Source organism: Heterocephalus glaber, unplaced genomic scaffold, assembly GCF_053883595.1.
Source record: "Heterocephalus glaber isolate CG9 unplaced genomic scaffold, H.glaber_assembly_v1.0 deba00001608, whole genome shotgun sequence".
NCBI lineage: Eukaryota > Metazoa > Chordata > Mammalia > Rodentia > Bathyergidae > Heterocephalus > Heterocephalus glaber.
The window spans coordinates 12,206,554-12,229,823 of NW_028258379.1; the positions used below are offsets into that span (position 1 = coordinate 12,206,554).

General features: G+C 42.3%; 1 protein-coding gene across 20 annotated transcripts in view; it reads left to right on the plus strand.

Annotated features, from left to right (window-relative positions):
• The window catches only part of Sipa1l1 (signal induced proliferation associated 1 like 1), a 383,338-nt gene that overhangs the window by 353,447 nt on the left and 6,621 nt on the right, over window positions 1-23,270 (plus strand). For 19 of the 20 annotated variants that reach the window (XM_087195342.1, XM_013067449.3, XM_087195344.1 and 16 more), the window contains 5 exons: window positions 6,938-7,177; window positions 8,034-8,199; window positions 12,500-12,746; window positions 17,258-17,404; window positions 18,878-18,992. In XM_087195342.1, the coding sequence (XP_087051468.1) occupies window positions 6,938-7,177; window positions 8,034-8,199; window positions 12,500-12,746; window positions 17,258-17,404; window positions 18,878-18,992 (915 nt within the window). The remainder of the gene's footprint in view (window positions 1-6,937; window positions 7,178-8,033; window positions 8,200-12,499; window positions 12,747-17,257; window positions 17,405-18,877; window positions 18,993-23,270) is intronic. The other variant, XM_087195350.1, reaches the window with a different exon arrangement.

Sequence of the window (23,270 nt, forward strand, 5' to 3'; positions counted from 1 at the left end):
TTACTACCTATAAATGTCCTTCTAAGACAAAAGACTTGTGGTTTCCTTTTTAAGCTGTTCATCACCTACCTTAAGCAGCTATCTACTTTTCCTTCAACAAGCATGTATCTCTCACAGCTCCTATATCTGTTCTTTTATGTTTCATCCTATAATCATTTTCTGTTCTCAAGCTTGCCTTTTCTTTATCCTTTCTAGATGCTAAACTTGGACATGACACCTGTCTCAGCTATGCCCAGTTAAATGATAATGTTAACAGATACCTTGTTAGCGCCTTATTAAATACTTTAGCATTGCAGACCTACACAGTTGTGGCCCACAGTGATCTCTATAGCCTCTCTCCTGCTGCATATATGTAGCCACTCATTTCCTTTATGTACCAATATGCCTTTGTGCTTACAAAATATCTGCTTCTTATAGATGGACAGTTTTCTTTACTGCAGTCATTTGAATATCCCCTTGTCAGCTTAATCATCCCTACTTCACTTGTTTGTTTTCCTGGGGCTTTGGAATTAGTGTCTCCGGAAGCCCTCCTAAATGGTGGAGCCCCGTATTGGATATAGGATAGAACTGGATAGTGTTGAACACAGTGGAAGGAGTCCTCCTTAATCATTATTCTCCCCATTAGCTGTCACCCAAATGCTTGTTATTTGTACAAGCAATCACAAGACCTGATCAGCTGCCCTCCCCTTGATATTAAGCCAACATTCAGCCTTGGCCCAGATTTTGCCATAGCCATTTGTCAGGTGACTAATTGCTACTTTCTCCCTCCTGAAAACATCATCCATAGCAGGCCTTGCCTGTCTAAAACCCATCTCTTCATGCCATTCCTGAATAGTAGATGGCTCTGAGTGTTCCCTTCAACAGCTTTTGATAGCACAGCCTGTGGCAAGCAGATGTTTTTCTGTAAGAAGGGGTGGTTTCAGTGATGATACAGAAATTCAGAATGGTTTCCCTGGCCCTCATAGGTTTGGCACTTAGGGCTTTGATTGATGACATCTGTGCCCCACCCCCTAAGCCCAGGTGGTTCCTCCCTTCGCAAAGCCAACAGGAAGGCACCCAGTGTGAGTAGCATCACTTTTGCAGATTAGTCATCCCCTCCTATAAAGTTTCACCATGTCTGGGAATGTAAAATAACCAGTTGCAGCACATTTACAGTTCATGGTTTTCTTTGAACATCAAGTCAAGATGAGAAGTTTGAACAGACTGTTGCAAAATTTTGGTTACCCTCTTGCACCTTATCCCCTTTTTATATGCAGTATTATGTGTGTGTCCTCTCTTCATGTTCAAAGTGTATGTCCTGGAATGGCCAAACAATCCAAGATGGTTCTACTTTTAGGAAAGGGAAAGTGCCCTATAGTTTTTGGGTTTTGGTTTTTTTTCTTTTCTTTGGTACCGGGGATCGAACTCGGGTCCTTGCGCTTGCGCAGCAGGCGGCGAAACCACTGAGCTAAATCCCCGGCCCCAAAGAACTGATAATTAAGGTTCACTTTTTTTTTTTTTTTCCGTGCCGGGGATCGAACTCGGGACCTTGCGCTTGCGAGGCAGGCGCCGGAACCACTGAGCTAAATCCCCGTTAAAAGTGCCCTATAGTTTATATAAAAATTAGTCATTCTCTTTGTGTAGAATCCAGGGACTCCCTGATTGAATTCTCCGTGGTCTAGTTTGGTCATACTCACAGTTAAACTCACCTTTTCTACAGTGAGAAAAGTAACAGGTAGTGCAGTCGCCCCTTCCAATATAATGGTACCTTGGTACTCAGCCTTCCTTCTGGAAGGCACAACGAGTACCAAAAACGAATACCAAACAAATTGTTTTGGCTGGAAAGGGTAGTGAGTTCACAAGAGTTGACATGGACAAGTTCTAGCTTATTGGGGTTGAGTACCAAACAGATGACAAGTACCGTGCTGGGACAGAATTTTCATGTGAAAATGCATTGAATACCAAATGTGGTAAGTTTCAGAGCAGTTGAGTATCAAGCTACGACTATGTATCTACTGTGTTTTTCTTTTCCATATTATTAGCTCAGTTCCTTCTTATACAATTCCTATGAAGGGATTCAAGTCACCATGGGTAGAACAAAATTGCAACATATTGTATTAACATGAAATCCCCAGGATAATAAAACAGTGCAGCCCCACAGTTCTCCTTAAACAGCAGGTAGCTGTTGAATTCATGTTAGCCACACTGTTATTAAACCCACCTCAGAGATGCTTAGGTGAAGTGGATAGGAGCATGTCCTTGAGGTAGTCCGAGGCCAGCAGGGTTGTCAGCTTAAGGGAGCCTCACCCACAGCTGGCCACAGGTGGAACCACGTCTGTAGAGAGCAGGACACAGAACCATTGTAGAGTGTGGTTCACAGAGTAGTAGCTCTTAGTGTAGTTTAGAGCATAGTAGTTCTTGAATTCTAGAAAACATGAGATTCCTTCAGAAATGTTTTTAGTATATGTGCTGCCGAAGCGAGCTCATTCAGAAATGTTTTAAAATATAAATTTCTTGGGCCGGGAATTTAGCTCAGTGGTTTCGCTGCCTGCTGTGCAAGCGCAAGGACCTGAGTTCAATCCCCGGTACAAAAAAAAAAAAAAAAAATTTCTGAGGCTCTAGATCTGACATGAGCTCAGGACTCTGCATCAACATAAGCACCTACATGGGCCACAGACCACAGCTTGAGAAATACTGTGTCCATGGGTTCACTTTCCGGGTCTGGACAGGTATGAAATTGAATTTTGACCAAATCATGACAGTAGGAATAATGCAGTTGGATTTGAGCAGTAGTTCGCAGTTGGTGTGCCCACTTCAGGAGAGATTTTGCCAAATCACCTAACACCTCCCCAGCTCTATTAAACTAACATCCCTGGGGTTTGGACTCACATATTTTAGAAGACCTCCCCAGTAGTGCTCATGTGCACATCGAGTATTCATTTTGCTCCTGCTGTGAGTTGCATACATTAAAGGGAGACATGTCAATGAATTTGTTCATTTGTTTGTGCTTGTACCTTTGTTCCCAAATCTAATCAATTGTTAAATAGGGCTGTCTGATTATAACCATTAGTGAACAAAAGTGTCCTGGCATTTCTCACACGTGGGAACTGGTGTCAGCCATCATGCTTGCAGACAAAACCAATAATCAGATTTAGTGGTCTTATTTAAGCAGTTATCCTTCTGAGGATATGCTTGTAAACAAATCATTCATGTTCTAGTTTTTAAATTTCTTACAATAAAAATAAAGCAACTTGGTTTTTAAATATAGTGTGAGTATAATAAACTTCTTGCATACATAATTCTTCCTTACATTTAAAAATGGTTTACTAATTATCATTTATTTGGATGTTTGCTATCATATATTGAATACCTCCAGTAACTAAAACCAGCATAGCTATTTTGTACAACATAGAGGAATGATTTGTAAATCAAGGGATTATGCAATTTACTTTGTTCTCCTAGCTTATTATTATAATTATTATTATTTTTTGTTACCAGGGATCAAACTCGGGTCCTTGCACTTGCAAGGCAGACGGCATAACCACCGAGCTAAATCCCCGTCCCTCCTAGCTGATTAAATGCTTTGTCAAAATAGAAATAGTTTTTGAAAGCCCCAAGTTTTTATTTATATATATATAAATATATATAATATATATGTTATATATATATAAATATATATTATATATGTAATATAGAGAGAAATATATATATCAATGCTATCAAGATATTTGATGTTGAAAAATGTACAATGTAGCAATTCAAATGTACTTCTGGAACAGTGGTTTTTAAAGTATGGATCATGAACCACAGCATCCCCTGGGAACATGTTAGAAGTGTGAATTCTCATACCCTCCAACCCCATCCCACTGACTGAATCAGGATGGGGGAGGGTAGCCATCTTTATTTTAACATGCTAAAGTTTGAGGACTCTTAGTGACTCAAACACACCTGCTCTCATTTGTTGATAGCAATCGTGATAGCAAATTAAAACAAGCATAGAATTATCCAAGATGAGAGATGTACGAGTTAGATCCTGACTCATTGTTTTTTGGTTTAGTGAAATCTGCTTCAAATACAAGCCAAGACTGACTTGAGACAGTTCTATATGTATGTGAGATATAGTAAAGCAAAAAAAACCCCAAAAAAACCCACAAAACCCCTAAAAACTGAAGACCAGATCATGCCCCCAAGTAACTCAGTATGGCAGGTTTGTGGCTATTTGTTAAAGTATGCCAAACCTGCAGTCTTGTGTCTCAGAAGCATCTCTGTCAGTGCTACCTCTACTACTGTGTGCTGCTGTTAATCTGGGTTTCTGCTGCCACTCTGCTCATGAGTTTGTCAGCCTCTGTGTCTCTTTTTTCTTTCAGTTCATCTTTCCACTTTTAATCTCCTTTCCATGACAAAGATATGGTTATTATTTTCTTACTTATTTAAATGTACCTCATTTATTGAAAAGTTTTATATCCTTTTAATTTTAAAAGCAAGTAGATGGAATACTTGTTACCGAAAGATAAGGTTGCATTGCTTTTCAATTATTTTGCCCTTTTTCTTCCACTCTAACTGGAGAAATATTTGGGGAAAAATTGTCAGGGGTATTAGAGTGAGACTAGTCTATTGTTTTTATATTTTTTGCAGTTTGAGCCCAGTTCTTCCTCCTTAGTTATAAAGACAAAGGCAGTGGTCCTATTTGGTCTGAGATAATTAGCTCCAATTAATATGGGAAGCTCTCCAGATGGGCTTTGCTGTTCCTCATCTTGCCCTGCTGTTGGCAGAGCTTCATAGACTCATGGGGCCTCCTCCTGTCAAGTTATCAACTTTCACTTTTTTTGAGGATCTATTTTATGGAAGGATAACATTTATACAGAAAAGGGCATATCTTGTGTTTGTCCCTACATGATCATTACATAGATAAAAACCTAGAACATTACCCACATGTCTGTTCCTTCCCCAGGCACTCACACTTCCTCCCCAGGTGAGCACAGCCCTGAATGGGAAACTCAGACTCATTTCACTGAGTGTTGAACATGATAAAGATGAACTCACGATGTGTATTACTCCATGTCTGGTGTCTACAAGTCAGCATTACGTTGATGAGATTTATCCATGTGTTGCAGGCAGCATTCATTTCTTTTTCTGTATTGTATACAGTGGTGCCTCAGTTCACGAATTTAACTCCAGAATTAAGTTCATGAACCAAGGTACTGCTGTATGTACATTTTTCATTTACCCATTCAACTATTTTTTTGTACCAGGGATCGAACTCGGGTCCTTGCGCTTGTGAGGCAGGCAGCATAACCGCTGAGCTAAATCCCTGGCCCCCCATTCAACTTTTGACAAACATTTGCATTGTTTCCGGATTGGAAATACTACAAATTCTTGTACATGTCCTTTGCTACATATATGTGTGCATTTCTTTTGAGTTTGTAGGTGATTTCTATCTTTTAGCTTTAGGAGAGGGTTGAAAAACAGTCGCCGAAGTGGCTGTAATGGGTAGTGATCCATCTAGCAGTATGTGGGAGTTCTAACCTCTTCACATCCTTTTGGCACTTGACATTATATTACTATTTTTAATGTAGCCATCCTGTAAGTGTGTAGTAGTCCCTTATAGCTTTAACTTGCATTTTCCTGGTAACCAATGATGTTGACCACCAGTGTTTGTAGGGCTTTTAGGTATCATCCTTCAAAGTTGCTTTTCAAATATTATCCATTTTTCTCCTAGGTTGTCTTGTTAACCTTAAAAGTTTAGTTACATATATTGGATAGGAGCCTGTTGTTGGTTATCTTTTGCATGTATCCTATGATGAATAAAACTTCTTAATTTTAATGGGCTTCAATCTTTTCCTTTATGACCCTATTTTTTTAAATGTATTTTTATTTTATTTTATTTTTGGGGGGTACCGGAGATCGAACTTGGGTCCTCCTTGCGCTCACAAGGCAGGCAGTGGAACCACTGAGCTAAATCCCCAGCCCTCTTTATGACCTTATTAAAGAAACCTCTATCATAAAATGTTCTTCCATGTTACAGTCCAGAATCTTTAGATCTACATTTACATATACAATCCAGCTGGAATTGACTTTGTATAGTGTTTGAGGTGAGAGTATCAAGATTCATTTTCACCAATATATGCTATCTCAGCACCATTAGGATCTGCCTTTTTTGTATACTGAAAAAAAGTTAAAATAGGTTCAGACTTAAAGAAAAATGCAAAGATAGTATAGGGTTCCTACACATTTCTCACCCAGTTTCCCCTTTGTCATCATCTCGCACTGTAGGACATTTATCTTAACTGAGTAATCAGTATTGACACAGTATTGCTAAAGTCCATCTCAGGCCGGGGGTGTTAGGTTTTTTGTGTTTGTTTGTTGTGGTACCAGGGACCGAACTCAGGACCTTGCACTTGCCTGGCACATGTGGAGCCACAGAGCTACATCCCCAGCCCTAGCACTATTAGTTTTTGACCAGTGGAGGTGCCATTGAGGAATACTTTGGTTCACTAAACCTCAAGCCACCAAGACATTGGACTAAGTCAGTATTTCATCCTTGGCCTGGCCCTGGGAAGTATCACCATCATTTCTCTTTCCACTTCTGAGGAAGGCTAGCCAGATGGCCACTGACACTACTAGGCCTTTCGCTGTTCTTTCTCCTGTCACCGCTTCTAGACTCCTCCATGACAAGCTTCAGTGGTACCAGTGTGCTTGAAAGTGTCCCTGATGGTGTTAATTATTTCTCCAAGTATATACTGAGTCCCAACGACTATTTGTCACTTCGAGAGCAGATATGTAAAATTATAGTAGGAAAGCAAGGAAGACCAGCCAGTTATCCCCATGAGACACATTATGAAAAATTCATTATTCTTTAACCTGGCCGTGAGCCCTACCCTAGACATCCCTTCTGTGAGCGGCTAGTGGCCCCAGGGTGCATACTTGAGTCATTTTGTCTTTGCCTGCTCCTCCCCAGTACTCTGAGCTCCCGGCACTCTGCCAGCCCAGTCGTCTTCTCCAGTGCCAGAAGTTCACCAAAAGAAGAGCTGCATCCTGCCACCTCCTCACAGCTTGCACCTTCCTTCTCTTCCTCCTCCTCGTCCTCCTCTGGTCCTAGGACTTTCTACCCTCGCCAGGGAGCTACTAGCAAGTACCTGATTGGATGGAAAAAACCCGAAGGAACTATTAACTCCGTGGGATTTATGGACACAAGAAAGTAAGAATTCTTTGCTTCTCTTGCTGAGTGGTTTGCTTTCAACATGATAAGAGAACAGAAAAGGTTAGAATGATTTCCTCCGGCAGAGAGGCCAGGCTGGGAGGCAAGGAGGGCTCTGTTTGGTGGGGGAGATTAAAGTGAGATTTTTGTTAAATTATTTATCAGCCACAGATGGGTGTGGCGATGCATGCCTGTGATCCCAGCACTCTTGGGAGGCTGAGGCAGGAGGATCACCAAGAGTCTGAGGCCAATTTAGACTACACAGGGAAACCATCTCAAAAAAAAAATTATTTCTCAGCCTCATCCCTTAAATATAATATCCTGCAGAGCATTTGAATTTGAGAATCTTAGCTCTCCTAGGGAAGAGTATGCCTGAGGGACATGCTTCAGAATAATTCACTGCCTTGTGCTAAGACCACAGCCATACCTTTGATTCTAGTAATCACAGCCTCCCCATGGAATTGTTCATAATTGGGCCAGTAGAGCCAGAGGAAATATTAGAAAGTGAGTACTCTTGAAAAGTAAGACTTTTTGACACAGTTGTACAGCACAAAGTTGTTTCAGTTTGTTGTTTGTGTAAAGGTTGCGTTTGGGATTCATATCCTGTGCTCCTTTAGTGAGTCTGTTAATTTTGGCGCAGTAGAACTAAGTTTCCTGTAGAAGAGTGTTCTATTCATCAGACTTTTTCGTGTTTCAAATTGGTTTTGTTTCTTTAATAAGCATGTATCTGAGTAGGTTTTGATGTAGACAGGGTACTTCTTTTTCTCTCCCTTAATATTTTTCTATTGACTCTCATTGTTGTACCCGGGTCAGCCTCCTTGACTCATTTTCCACCATCTTTTCCCTTTCTTCACAGGCGTCATCAGAGTGATGGCAATGAAATATCCCACACCAGGCTACGTGCTTCAACCAGGGACCTCCGGGCATCCCCAAAGCCATCCTCCAAATCCACCATTGAGGAGGATCTAAAGAAGCTCATTGACTTTGAAAGCCCAACTGCAGACTCACAGAAGAATTTTAAGGTATAAGGCAGAACTTAGAATTAAAGACAATTAGAAACCAGACATGATGGGGACATGGGTCATAGCATACCTTTAAGGGGGCTTTAGTTGCTGGGCTTTACTGGATCCCACTTGCTGCATCACCCAGTCTTCCCAGTGATTTATTCAACATTCTACAGTGCTGTCTCCAGAGCCACATCTCTTTAGCATCAGTTGCTGTTATCCTGTCCCTACCCCAAAGCCACTGTGTTTCCTAGTGTGTCCTACAAAAGTGTATGATTCCTGCCGTAAGTAATCAGCCACCTCTCAAGTCCAGCAAATCTACACACATGGCTGTGGAACTTTCTAGATCTCTGTACTTCATGAAGCCTTCCATTTCACTCAGAATTCCTGAAGCCCAGGCTTCTTTCCCAGTCCTGAATTCTTGTTCAGCACGTCTGTGGCTAGACCTGCAGAACCAGGTGGCAAGGTTTGTTCTGCCCAGCTCAGCTCAGAGGACTTTTGAAGTTTCTGTGAGGCTCTCTGACCCATTGTCCTCTGGAGTGTGTGGGACTAGAGCTGTTGTTTTCCTAAGCGGGGCTGAGGAATTCCTCTGGAATGTGAGGTACATTGGGTAGCTCCAGGAGAAAGGAGCCTACCCCAGGGAGGTGATGACAGTAAATTTGGAAGATTTCTATTCTTAGTATTCCTAGTTTGATATCTTTTGGAGTGACTAGAGAGCTTTAATTTCAGAAGAACTTAGAGAATGGCTTGAAGATGGAAGCGAGGATTATGCCCTCACGTCACCAGTCACACTGAGATTGGAGCGCAAGAGGTGCTCTGTGCAGGAGGCACCGTGTGCCCCTGTCCAGCTTGCCTACCACCTCTTTCCCCAGATAGGCCAGACAACTCCTAAACTTAAAACATCACTGTTCACAGGCATTAGATGTATTCCAGGGATCACACTGGAGTTTTGCTGAGAAATAAATGCTTTATCAACATGATTTATTATATAAACTGAATTGTTTTATAGATGTAGCCATTTTCCTGTCATTTCTGTTTCAGAAGCCAGCACTTGGCAGTTCTGACTCAGGGTACGGGTGGTTTCCTTAGCAACCTTGCACACAACAGTGCTTGAAACTTCTTAATCCGTCAAAACCCAAGGAGGTGTATTAAAATTTTTAAGTACCAGTTTCAAAATAAAAATTATTTCATATTTTTACTTTGGGGTCAGAGGAAAAAAAACCCTGCTCTAAAAGGAATCTTGGTCTAATTCCTAGTTTAACATTTTGACAAGGAGCAAACTCAGAGCTCTCACTTTTTTTATTTAACCATGCAGTGCAAATAATTGAAGGCAAATGTCTGTTTTGCCATTATTCCAGGTATTGGCTTTTGTTTCCAAAATGGATTAACCTTCCTGTTAGAAACAGGGTGCACATTCACTAGGGTTGAGACTGATCCTCTCCGAAGGCCATGCTTCTACAGGCTGTGACCCACTGCAGAGGGAAGGCTGGAAGCAGGAGCTGTGGATCTGGTTGCTTTCTTGCTCCTGTCTTATCCTCCTTGACCTGGTTTGGCTTCGGATGAGTTCAGCTAAGCAGTCCTGTCTCATGACAGTTGTTTTCTGAATGACCTTGCCTCTGCCCTGTCAATGAGACCAGAATGCTGAATTTCCAGGCCTTCTGGCTTGAGGCTCCAAGCCACTGCAGCAGGTTGCAGGGTTCTAGGAGAGGTCAGCTTTGGCTGTGAGACTTGGAACCCACTCATTCCACAATGGCTCTTTTGGATGGCAAGTGCTACCTACCAGCCATCACTGCCACACTCTTCCGCCAACAGAGCAGGATGCCTGCCACAGGACAAGGCAGAACATGGCAGTGCTCTGCCAGGTAGGCCACAGCTGAGAGCCCCCACACAGCTGCTCCCCAGCTCTGGCCTCAGGAACAATGGCAGAGCTGTAGCCCTCTATGAAACCTCACCTGCAAACAAATATGGCATTACCTTACTTTCCTAAGGGCACTCAGTCGGACAAACGAACATATAGTAGTGCAGACTTTCAGTCCTGCTTTCCAGCTGGTGCTCAAGTATGGGCTAGAGGAAGCATAGGAAGGGCTGTTACACTGAATACAAGGGACAACCCAGGGGGACTGGGAAGAACAGGAGACTGGCAGCAAGCAAGAGGCCACCTCTCCAGACCCTGTCCTTCAGCTGTGAAAAACAGGACCACATTTGAGGATCAGGGGTCCCCAAGTGGTTTTAAAACTCAGGGACCCTTTTGAAAAGTAAAATCACACATGGACGACCAATATAACTGAGTTTCTCTGAGGGGAAAAGGAGACTGGCACAGGTTCCTGAGGCTTCCCTGAACCTCCCTCTCCAGCCAGCAGGCTATGAGGAACCCTTAGGGCTCCTTGGAGTATTGTTGGAGAACCCATCCCACCTGTCTGGATGCTCTCTGAAATCCCTTCCAGGTTTGACACCTGCCTCCGCTGTGATTCTTTCCTGAAGGCTGGCACTGGGCAATGGCTCTGGGAAGTCCTGGGCAACACCTGCAGTACAGGCAAGGGTGTTTTTGAGAACTGGATAGATTTGTACACCTTTAAGGCTTAATTTAAAGAGGGATGGACAGGGCCCAGCTCACTGTTTTTGGATAAGACAAGGTGCTACTACATGTTAGTGGGCAGAAAGCATCTGGGCAGTTTACTTCCTTCCAAGTCCTGCTCTCCCTTTCTGTAGTACAGGATGCCATGACTTAATAACTCACATTTCCTAAAGAGTCTTGAAATATATTCATATTCCCAAAGGGGCTGAGGCTAGAATTTTGGAGACTTTCCTGCAAAACCCTCAAGGTGGAGACTGGAAAAGGAAATCACTTTACTAAAACCAGAAGTGCCAAGAAAGATTTAACAGCAGTTTTCAATAGAGATCTGAGATCTAGTTAGGTAGGCAGGAGCCTTATGTGATAATCTAATTTGAGAAAAGGTAACAAAAACAAAATTATAATTACCAAGCCATTTAACCTCTCTAAAACCCACTCTTCCCCATAAAGTGAGAAAAAAATTTGTCACCTCCATACCACATTCTCTGTCACAAAGCATTCATCACAGCAGCTCAGGTGTACCTTGGATTTAACTCATCATGCATTTTTTACCTGGTTGGTTGTACCTTGGGCTGATTTAGGGTGTGTTTGATTAATAATTTGTGCAGCAGTTATGCACACCACACTGGAGTAGCCGTGACTTGATTAACCTTTGGCTTGCTGATCAGAAGTGTGCCAGGACCCAGAGCACAGGGATGAACTTGAGTGTCGGTTCTGTATATGTGGGTCTAACATTAACCACCTAGGTGGAGCGGTGTTAAATCATTTTCTCCTTGCCCTCTCAAAGTGTCATGGAAAGTCCCACAGTGGCTCTCTGCCAGCAGTGACTCAGCCTTCCTCCTCACTTCTTTACTCCACATTGTTCCCCTGTCAAGGTGAAGTTCCTAGAAGGAACTGACTATGGATAACTTGATTGTGAACAGGCAGGTACTCCATTGGCTTTCAGGTTGCTGGGTATTTAAATATTGTTCATGTGTCTGTTATTTCTCAATGAAAAGGGGTCTCAGGAGCTTTGCCATTTATAGAAAAATACCAAGTCAAATCACATTTGGTCATCAAGGCAAAGGGCATCCACAAGAGATAACATGTGTGTGAACTATTTGTCATTTATGAAATCAGCTTCCCTATTACTTCATTAACAGAAGTGCATCTTCAAAACCATGAAATCCATCTACCTTGAGAGACTCAATTAGTGTAACTTAGTAGTTAAATATTTACCTAGACCCACCAGTTATTGAACACATTTTGATGATCAGATGCCCTCGTTGCCCAACAAACACATTGTCTCTTGACTGACAAGCTTCTGAGGCTGCTCTTCCTGATGCTGTGGTTCTGTTTCCTTGGAGACCATAACATCAGTTCCCGACTCCACTGATGTGCACCACTGTGATTAGACTTAGCATTTCACTAATGTTTATAATAATCCCAACAGGCGTTGTACTCCCACTTTTTATAAAGGGATTGACTCAGGAAGATTACATGATTGGTCAAAGACACAGGATTCAAATAAAACCACTGCATCATATTGATAAATCCACTTAATCCTAGGTCTCAGTGACACACTGAGCAGAAATGTGCTATGGGCAGTGCTCTGGGCTTTGAGGAAGTAATGCCTGGGGCCTGCTTGAGGGCACAGACAGACAAAGGCACTTCCAGAGTGGTGGCCATGCTGCCTCACCTACCCCCAGCCTTGATCTGAGGTGTCTGAGCCAGAACACTGACTTCCCTGCCTTGACTATCTTCCAGTTCCAGCCACTCTCCTCCCCCCAGTCTCCTTTCCCCACTACCCCCACTTCGAGGCGGGCCTTGCACCGGACACTGTCTGATGAGAGCATCTACAGCGGCCAGAGGGAGCACTTCTTCACCTCGAGGGCTTCACTGCTGGACCAAGCCCTGCCCAATGATGTCCTCTTCAGTAGCACGTACCCTTCCCTCCCCAAGTCTCTCCCGCTCCGGAGGCCTTCATACACCTTAGGAATGAAGTCACTGCACGGTAAGTGAGCAGCCCCTCAGATTGCTCAGAGAAGTCCTGCCTCCACGCTTAGGTAAACTCTGCTCACCGACCCAGTCTTTGCTCACCCTCAGACTACAATGGGCACCCAGGATGCTTGTTACAAACACAGATTCTGAGGCCTTACCCAAGATCTGCTGGTTTTGCTCTCCAAAGGAGTAGTCTGGGAATTGATATTTTTAATCAAATGGGTGAGGTGCTGTTAGGATTGGGCAAATTGTCTGAAACTAGATTAGTTATTTCTTGGAGAGTTGAATCCCACACTTCCAGATTTGCCATTGCTCTTTATCTGTTCCAGGCTGCAAGAGTATCACCTTTGGTGTCAGTGAGCAAGCATTATTTAGGAAAAGGCTTATTGATAATGGACACCTCCACGTGCTTGCCATTGGTTCATATTTTCCATGTTTTCTCTGTGAACCAGCTAGATCCCAGTTTGACTAAGGGACATATTCTGGGACTTTGGGTTTTCTTTCTCCTCTCTGTCCACATCTAAGGTTCTGCACCTTCTCTGACAGCTGTGACTCAGCGCAGCAGACACCCATTATGGGACCTTGTGTTCCTGATGGTTTATCACACACATTTCTGTAGCCCGACCTCCCCCTGCTGTCCTTTTTCCTGTGAATTGTTGCAGCCTTTATATATCTTTTGTGCATGCATACTCACAAATTTTTTTCTCCTTCACTGCAGCTGTATTTTCTTAACCACCTGCTTGCCCTGCATTATTCTAGAGCTCTCACCCATGCTATGAATATTCCTCTGTCTCCATCCTGCTCAGTGACACAGTCCCACTCACCCTCCCACATGGTAGACGCTGCTCAGGGATCGTGCCATCCTCCCCTGCTCCCTCCCCAACCCACACACAGCCTACATCAGGTTTTTTTTTTTTGCTCTAGAAAGTTACTCATAATGAACTCAAGTCAATACATGAAACGATCACTTTCCACCACTAGCCTCAAATAACCTTATGATAGTAACTTTACCTGTCCCTTGCCTTTTTCTCCACCCGCCCATGTTGAGGCCACTCACTCCTGAATTCCATTACTCTTGCAACTTCCTGCCTACCTTGAGTGCTTATTTCTCTGCGTTTTGTTGGAGTTTTTTTGTGTTTTGTTTTGTTAACTTCTGCCAAATTGAAGAGTTTCCACCTGCACATTCATGTCACAGGGGGGCTGCCTGCCTTCTAGAGGCTTACATTCTGAGAGCTCTGCCCAGAAGTCTAGCTCCCATGCGGTACTGCCGAGGACACCTGGGGTAAAGGCCTCAGTGAGCCCACAGAACACTGTGGAGAAGGGAGGGAGGGAGGGAACAGGCCACCTTCTCGGGGCCCTGGTGTCACCTCTTGCTGCTTTCCTGAAAGCCAAGCAGTGCTATTGAGATTTCATGTTCTGACTGAGCAGTCTTTGTTGGGCTGATCCCTCGGCTTGTGCTTTGGCTACCAGTGAAACGTGTTTAGAGGAATGGAGAAGGGCTCCTTTCTTTCTGCTATATGTGAAATTGAGCCCCAGAGATAAAAGGGCTGAGGGGTTGGGAGTGACACACACAATATCTGTTCCACCTGCTCAACCTTGGTGGGAGCACATTTAAATAGAACTGACATTTCATATCTTGGAGTATTTGTTGACTTCCACTTACTCATAATTTTGCTAATTTTAAGCACATTAATAACTAGCAACTGCATTTCAGAACATTTCTTTACATAATTTGAAAAAGAAAACAAGCACTAAATATACTCTGGCTTACCAGTGTGGCATAATAGATAAAATTTTTTAACCCCTCGTAAATATGTATTTCTAGAGTTAAATAGCATTGCAGTGAGAAGTTTACTTTTAGCTCTGTATTTGCATGGACTTTAATGTTACAGTCACATTCTGAAGCGCCTTCTCTGGCATTGTACTCTGCCATGTCTCCACCTCAGCTTCTGCTTCCTGGGGGCATTTATATTTCAGGAGCTATACGTACATCCCTGCTCTCCCCAGCCTCCCATTCTATTGTCCACCCAGTAAACTTGAGCAGTGGCACGTGTCCTCAAACGGCATAGAGCAGTTCACATGCTCATCCTCCCTGCCCCCAGCCTAAACAAAGGTGTTTAAGATGTCAGTTGTGAATGATTTTGTATCCAGCCTTAGAGCCGGGTATTGGCCTAAGCCAAACCAATCCAACTTATTACTAAAGTGTTGACCCTTGGGAAGAACTATGCCAGAACCAATGCTAAAGGCCCATCTTGGGTTGGCTCCATACGAGCAACCTAGCACTCTCACATTACCTGGTTTGCTTCTCATGCCACTTTGAGTCGCCCAACTGTGGAAGCCAGTGAGCCATCCCTGGGCTGCAGAGCAGTCGTGGGCCAGGGATGCATCTTGTCTGTCTCTCACCAGTCCCAGGGATGGAATCCACAGATCCCAGCTCCAAGTCCAGGTAAAAATAAGCCCCTTTTCTCAGCCACCTCATCTTCGACAAAGGAGCTAAACACCCTCACTGGAGGAAAGATAGCCTCTTTAAGACATGGTGCTGGAAAAACTGGGTTTCAACTTGCCAAAGATTAAAACTAGACCTACATCTCTCACCATGCACTAAACTAAAATCAAAATGGATGAAAGATCTAAATATTAAAACAGAAACGCTGAACCAGGTGGAACAGAGGTTAGGTAGAACTCCTGAAGACATTGGTGTAGGAAAAGATTTTATGAACAAAACTTCAGTTGCCCGTGAACTAGCACAAACAATCAACAAGTGGGCTCTGTTCTTAGAAAAAAGCTTCTGCACAGCAAGAGAAACGACCAACAGAGTGAAGAGACAATCCACAATGTGGGAAAAAATCTTCACCTGCTGTTCCTCAGAGGTCTGCTATCTTGAATATATAAAGAACAACAAAATCAGACCTCCCAAATTTAAAGACCCAATCCAAAAATGGGCATCTGAAATGAACAGACATTTGTCAAAGAAGTAGAAATAGCAAATAAACATATGAAAAAATGTTCAGCATCACTGGTCATTCAAGAGATGCAAATGATAACAACACTGAGATTCCACCTCACCCCAGAAAGAATGGCTATTAAGAAATCAACCAATAACAAATGCTGGCAGGGGTGTGGGGAGAAAGGAACCCTTCTCCATTGTTGGTGAGAGTGCAGACTGGTGCAACCACTATGGAAATCAATATGGAGATACCTCAAAGAATTAAAAAAATCATACCACAGCGATGTATGTGCACCCATGTTTATAGCGGCACAGTTTGTAATAGCTAAAGCTTGGAAAAAGCCCAAGTGCCCGTCAACTGGAGACTGGATAAAGAAAATGTGGGGTTTTTAAAAAATAAAATGGGGTCTTACCCATAAAGAATGAGAAGCTAGAGATACTTATAGCTAAGTGGATGCACATTAAGCCCATACTCTTTTTTTTTTTTTTTGGTACTGGGGATCGAACTCCGGTCCTTGCGCTTGCGCAGCAGGCGGTGAAACCACTGAGCTAAATCCCCGGCCCTAAGCCCATACTCTTAAGTGAAATAAATAGGACACACATGTGTAATGGTTTCTGTAGTGTGAGAAACCAAAAGTGTAAATAAGGGCTAAAAAGTATAATAGATAATGTGAAATAGGAAGAAAAGGGGCAAAGGGAAAGGAAAGAAGGGAATGGAATTAATGTGAAAAAATGGAAACAAAGTCTTTGTAGATAGGAAGGGCTAGAAGGGTTGAAGGGAGGGCAGGGGAAGGGGAAAAAATAAGAACCAAGGTGGATTATGTAAAGGTGCAAATTTCCAGTGATGAATGTCATTAAATTGTATGCACCTTGAGTGTACCAATAAAATTAATTTTAAAAAGGAAAAAAGCCCCTTTGTCCCTTCTAACAGGAATGAACATCCCTGCGCTAGCTTTAAAATCCAGCTATCTATTTGAGCAGGCCTTTTCTTCCCATCCTTCATCCCTTGACTCCATGTAGGGAAGATGAATGCCAGAGCCACCCTGGTCCCCACTGTAGACTCACAGCTCCCTCAAAAGTAGACTTATCCTTGCTGCAAAACTTAACTCTCTCATGACTCATTCTTGGGGAAGAGATGGTGGGAGTTTATTTTAAAAATGAAGAAAGGGGGTCCAGGGATTTAGCTCAGTGGTTCCACTGCCTGCCTTGAAAGCGCAAGGACCCGAGTTCAATCACCAGTACCAAATAAACAAACAAACAAATAAAAAATTTTTTTTAAATGAAGGGGCCAGGGATTTAGCTCAGTGGTTCCGGCGCCTGCCTTGCAAGCGCAGGGTCCGGAGTTCAATCCCCGGTACCAAAAAAAAAAAAATCCTACCCTAAAAATGAAGAAAGACTGAAAGAAGCCAGTACATTTCAAGTCAGCTTTAGCATAGCCACTAATGGTCTGCTAGACCAGACATTGATTCTAGTAACAAGTGGCTCATGGATCTACTGTGGTATCAGGAAATGGTGAGTTCTCAAGTGGTTTCTCCTGTGGGCAGAATCACTATCCTGTCCCTTGTCCCCTCCTCCAGGAGAGTTCTCAGCCTCTGACAGCTCCCTCACTGACATCCAGGAGACCCGAAGGCCACCCATGCCCGACCCTGGCCTGATGCCCCTCCCTGACACTGCTGCAGATTTGGATTGGTCCAACTTGGTCGATGCTGCCAAAGCCTATGAGGGTGAGTGCACATGGGACAGTACAGAGTCCTGCAGGACTGTGCTGCAGTTCACCGAGTGTGCTCACAGCTGACCACTCTGCTGCCCTGGACATGTTGACAGCATGCACACTTCACCTGCCAGGCACAGCCCAGCCTGCCAACAGCTATGGAGCACTCATCAGGGACCAGACTGATGAAACCTGGTGTTCCTGCAGCACAGTATTTTTTAATATGGACACATCACCTGCCCACGTATGGGAAGGGGAGAGAGTAATGAAATCCCAGCTTTCAGTTCACTAAAAAGAACACATTCAGAGAATCTCTTTCATCACATTGTGGAGACATTGTTATAGCTGGGCCTGGTGATGCATTTCCTACGGCTGAGGCCGGAGGATCCCAAGTTCAAGAATCCTACTTGGGTAACTTAATGAGACTGTCTTACAACAAAAAATTGGGGGATATAGCCTAGTGTGGAGCACCCTTGGGTTCAATCCCCAGTATCTCACACACACAGTGGACCATTGTAAAACACACAGTTGAGTATATCAGGATGCCCGTCCTGCTTGGCTGTGCCCTGTCCCTACAGTGTTGGGTGTGAACTCTGCCCTTTTGACACACTCTCCTTGTACAGTAGCACATTTCCCATCCAAACTGATCCTCACCCATCCTACTGGCTCTGTGCTTGCTGTGTGCTTGCCTTGTGCTGGTGGTTCTTAAATGCAAGGCCTGGGTCTGGAATGAAATGAGCAGACTAAAAGTAACAGTGTGTGTTGACATAAGGTCAGCTGTCTTTTCTGGAGTAAAGACTAAGATTATCATTTTAAAACTTTTGGTGTTAAAATGTCTTTATGATAACATGATTATTTTGTTTTGTTGCTTTTATTTGGGAAAACTGAAATTTGCTATTCCACTCAAGTTTCAATTTGGGTAGAAAATTTACTAAGCCACAGAATACAGAACTGACCAACTACTGACTGCCCCCATGTTTATTTAGCTGATGGAAATTCCCTAGCACTCACTTGGTTTTTTGATTTGTTGGTGAATTTCCCTCATATGAATTTTATATTGGGCTATTTTGAATCACAGGTAGTGTAGAGTTATGTGAAAGCTCACCAGTGACCAGTCATCTTGTGTAAAACTTACTTTAAGAAGCTTCAAGGAGTTTAAGTCTTGAATATTTATATCATCAGTAAATAGAAAGCCTTACTCTGGAAATTTGGCACAAGGCCTCTTTCAAGGGAAACCTTTAATAGACACTACTTTAGAGCAAGGAAATTTGGGGAGAGGACTAGGTTTTAAAGAGAAGTTACAATGTTACTATCCTCATTTAGCTACAACAGTAATATTTTCCCTGTGAGGGTTGAGAAATGATTTCCAGGACAAGTCTTGCATTTAGACTTGATTGTCCATTTGGACCATTTGTGGACTTTTGATAGAAGAGCCAAGTTCTGTGGTTCCAAAATACTCATTGGTCTCTTTCTCACCTCATTCCAGTCCAGCGAGCCTCGTTTTTTGCTGCTAGTGATGAAAACCATTGCCCCTTGAGTGCAGCATCCAGCAGTGATCAGCTCGAAGAACAGGCTCTGGTTCAGATGAAGTCATACAGCAGGTTGGTCCCTCAGTGGCGAGGACGCCACTCTGGTTTTTTTTGGTTTTTATTAAATTCTTTTATTGGTACATTGTAGGTATACAACACAATTCCATTTCTCACTGGGAATTGTACCTTTACATAATGCATCTTGGTTCTTATTTTTTCCCCATTCCTAGCCCTCCCTTCACGCCCTCCACCCTTCCCTATTTACAAAGACTTTATTTCCATTTTTTCCATTTCTCAGCATTTGTCCTTTCCCTTCTTTCCTTTCCCCTGGCCCTCCCACTACCCCTACCCCTTTGGGCCTTTTCTTCCTATTTTACATTATCGACTATTCATTCTAATCATTGGTACATTTTAGGTATACAATATAATGACATTCATCATTGCAGATTTGCACCTTTACATAGTCTCTCTTGGTTCTTACTTTTCACCCCTGCCCAGCCCTCCCTTCAACCCCTCCATTCCTCCCTATTTACAAAGATTTTGTTCCTATTTTTCCATTTTCTCATATTAATCCCATTCCCTTCTATCCTTTCCCCTAGCCCTCCCACTTCCTTCCCCTTTGCCCCTTTTCTTCCTATTTCACATGACCTATTATACATTTAGTCCTTATTTACACTTTCAGTTTCTCACACCAGAGAAACTATTCGGTATTTACACATGTGTGTCCTATTTATTTCACTTAAGAGTATCGCCTCAATGTGCATCCACTTAGCTATAAATGTCTCTAATTTCTCATTTTTTATGGCTGAGTAGGACTCCATTATATTTTAAAAAACCACATTTTCTTTATAAAGTCTCCAGTTGATGGGCATTTGGGCTGTTTCCAAGTTTTAGCTATCACAAACTGTGCTGCTATGAACATGGGTGCACATATATCACTGTGGTATGATTCTTTTAATTCTTTGGGGAAGATCCCCAGCAGTGGAATAGCGGGGTCAAATGGGACTTCCAGTCCTAGTTCTTTGAGGTATCTCCATACTGATTTCCACAGTGGTTGCACCAGTCTACACTCCCACCAGCAGTGGAGCAGGGTCCCTCTTTCCCCACAGCCCCGCCAGCATTTGTTATTGGTGGATTTCATGATAGCAGCCATTCTGTCTGGAGTGAAGTGGAATCTCAGCATTGTTTTCATTTGCATCTCTCAAATGACCAGTGATGTTGAACATTTTTTCATGTATTTAGTTGCTATTTCTACTTCTTTGTCTGAGAAATGTCTGTTCATTTCAGATGCCCATTTTCGGATTGGGTCTTAAAAAGATCAGACCTCCCAAATTTAAAGTTCTTTATAGATTTGAGATAGTAGACTTTTGTCTGAGGAAGAGCAGGTGAAGATTTTTTCCCACATTGTGGGTTGTCTCTTCACACTGCTGGTGGTTTCTCTTGCTGTGCAGAAGGCTTTTAATAAGAGATCCCACTTGTTGATTGTTTGTGCTAGTTCACGGGCAACTGAGCTTTTGTTCATAAAATCTTTTCCTACACCAATGTCTTCAAGGGTTCTACCTAACCTCTGTTCCAACTGGTTCAGCGTTTCTATTTTAATATTTAGATCTTTCATTCATTTTGATTTTAGTTTAGTGCATGGTGAGAGATGTAGGTCTAGTTGTAATCTTTGACAAGTTGAAGCCCAGTTTTTCCAGCACCATTTCTTAAAGAGGCTATCTTTCCTCCAGTGAGGGTGTTTGGCTCCTTTATTGAAGATGAGATGTCTGAGTGTGTCTGGCATTGTTTCTGCATCTTCTAATCTGTTCCACTGGTCCTCAGGTCTGTTTCTTTGCCAGTACCATGCTGTTTTTATTACAGTAGCTTTGTAGTAGAGTTGCAGGTTGGGGATTGTGATACCCCTTCCCGTGTCTCTGTTACCTAGAATTGCTCTTGCTATTCTGGGTCTCTTCTTGTTCCAAATGAATTTTTGGATTGTTTTCTCAAGGTCCATGAAGTATGCTGCTGGGATCTCAATTGGAATTGCATTAAATCTATATAGCAGTTTTGGAAGTATGGCCATTTTCACTCTACCAGGAGCAGGGGATGTCTGTCCATTTCCTGATATCATCTTCAATCTCTCTTTTCAGAGTGCCATAGTTTTCAGAGAAGAGGTTTTTGATTTCTTTCGTTAGGATGATTCCTAGGTATTTCAGTTTTTTGGATGCTATTGTGAAAGGAATTATTTGCCCTATTTCTCTCTCAGTGAGTCTGTCATTTGTGTAGAGGAAAGCTATTGATTTTTGTGTGTTGACCTTGTAACCAGCTACTTGACTGAATTTGGTTATTAAGTCTAGAAGATTTTTGGTGGAGTTCTTGGGGTCTGCTTGGAGTGTCATGTCATCTGCAAATAATGACAATTTGACTTCTTCATTTCCTATCTTTATTCCTTTTATTTCTTTCTCTTGTCTAATTGCCGTGGCTAATGTTTCCTGAACTATATTGGACAAGAGTGGTGATAGTGGACATCCTTGTCTTGTTCCTGATTTTAGTGTGAAGGATTTCAGTTTTGGACCATTTAGTATGATATTGGCTGTTGGTTTTTCATAGATGGCTTCTATCAGTTTGAGGTAGAGACCATCTAATTCCAACTTTTTGTAGGGTTTTTATCATAAATGCATGTTGGATTTTGTCAAATGCTTTTTCTGCATCTATGGAGGTAATCATATGGTTTTTGTCCTTGGCTCTATTGATATAGTGTATTACATTGATTGATTTGTGTATGTTGAACCATCCCTGCATCCCTGGGATGAATCCCACTTGATCAGGGTGTATGACCTTCTTGATGATCTTCTGCATTCTGTTTGCCATTATCTTATTAAGGATTTTTGCATGTATGTTCATTAGTGAGATTGGCCTATAGTTCTCTTTTTCAGTTGGGTCTTTCTCTGCTTTGGGGATCAAGGTCATGCTTGCTTCCAGGAATGAATTTGGGAGTATTGCTTCCCTTTCAATTTCACTGAAGAGTTTAAACAGTAGTGGCAGCAGTTCCTCTCTAAATGTCTTGTAGAATTCAGCAGTGAAGCCATCAGGGCCCAGGCTTTTCTTAGTTGATAAGTTTTTAATTACATTTTCAATTTCATTGGTTGATATTGGGTTGTTCAGAATTTTTAGGTCTTTTTTGTTCAACTTTGGTAATTCATATGTATCTAGGAATCTGTCCATTTCTTTTGTGTTGTCCATCTTATTGGCATATAGGTTCTGGAAGTAGGTATTGATGATCCTCTGGATTTCTGCTGGGTCTGTTGTAATTTCACCCTTTTCATTGCTAATTGCATGGATTTGTACCTTTTCTTTCCTTTTTCTGACAAGGTTGGCTAAAGGTTTGTCAATTTTATTTTTTCGAAGAACCAACTCTTGGCTTCATTGATTTTTTGTATCATTCTCTTAGTCTCCATTGCATTGAGTTCTGCTCTGATCTTTATAATTTCCTCCCTTGTATGAGCTTTGGGGTTGTCCTGCTCTTCTTTTTCTAGAAGCTTGAGGTTCAGCATCAGGTTATTTAATTGGGCTCATTCTGTTTTCCTAATATGCATATTCACTGCTATGAATTTCCCTCGTAAGACTGCTTTGTGTCCCATAGATTCCGCTATATTGTATTGTCATTGTCATTTAATTGAAGGAACTGTCTGATTTCTTAATTTCCTTTGTGACCCACTGGTTATTCAGAAGTGTGTTGTTCAATTTCCATGTGTTCATGAAATTTTTCCAGTTTCTTTTGCTATGGATCTCCAATTTCATCCCACTGTGGTCTGATAATATACAGGGGATAACTTCAATTCCTTTGCACTTACTTAAACATGTTCTATGTGTGAGTATGTGGTCTATTTTGGAGAATGACCCATGTGTGCAGCTGAGAAGAATGTGTATTCTGATTTTGTGGGGTGGAAGACTCTGTAAACATCTGTTAAGTTCATTTGTTCAAGAGTTTGATCGAATTCTAGTATTTCATTACTTATTTTTTGTCTAGTTGATCTATCTATCTGTGACAGTGGGGTGTTGAGGTCCCCCACTACAATTGTTTTAGTGCATATATGACTTTTCATGTCCCTTAGTATTTGTTTTATATAGTTTGGCACACTAGTGTTTGGTGCATAGATATTTATGATTGTCATCTCTTCCTCTTGGATTGTTCCCTTTACAAGGATGTAGTGTCCTTCTTCATCTCTCTGAATCATTGTTGGTTTGAAATCTACTTGATCTGCAAAGAGGATAGCTACTCCTGCTTTTTTTTGGGTTCCTGTCACATGCAGTATTGTTTTCCACCCTTTAACTTTCAATCTGTGAGTTTCCTTTTGAATAAAGTGTGTT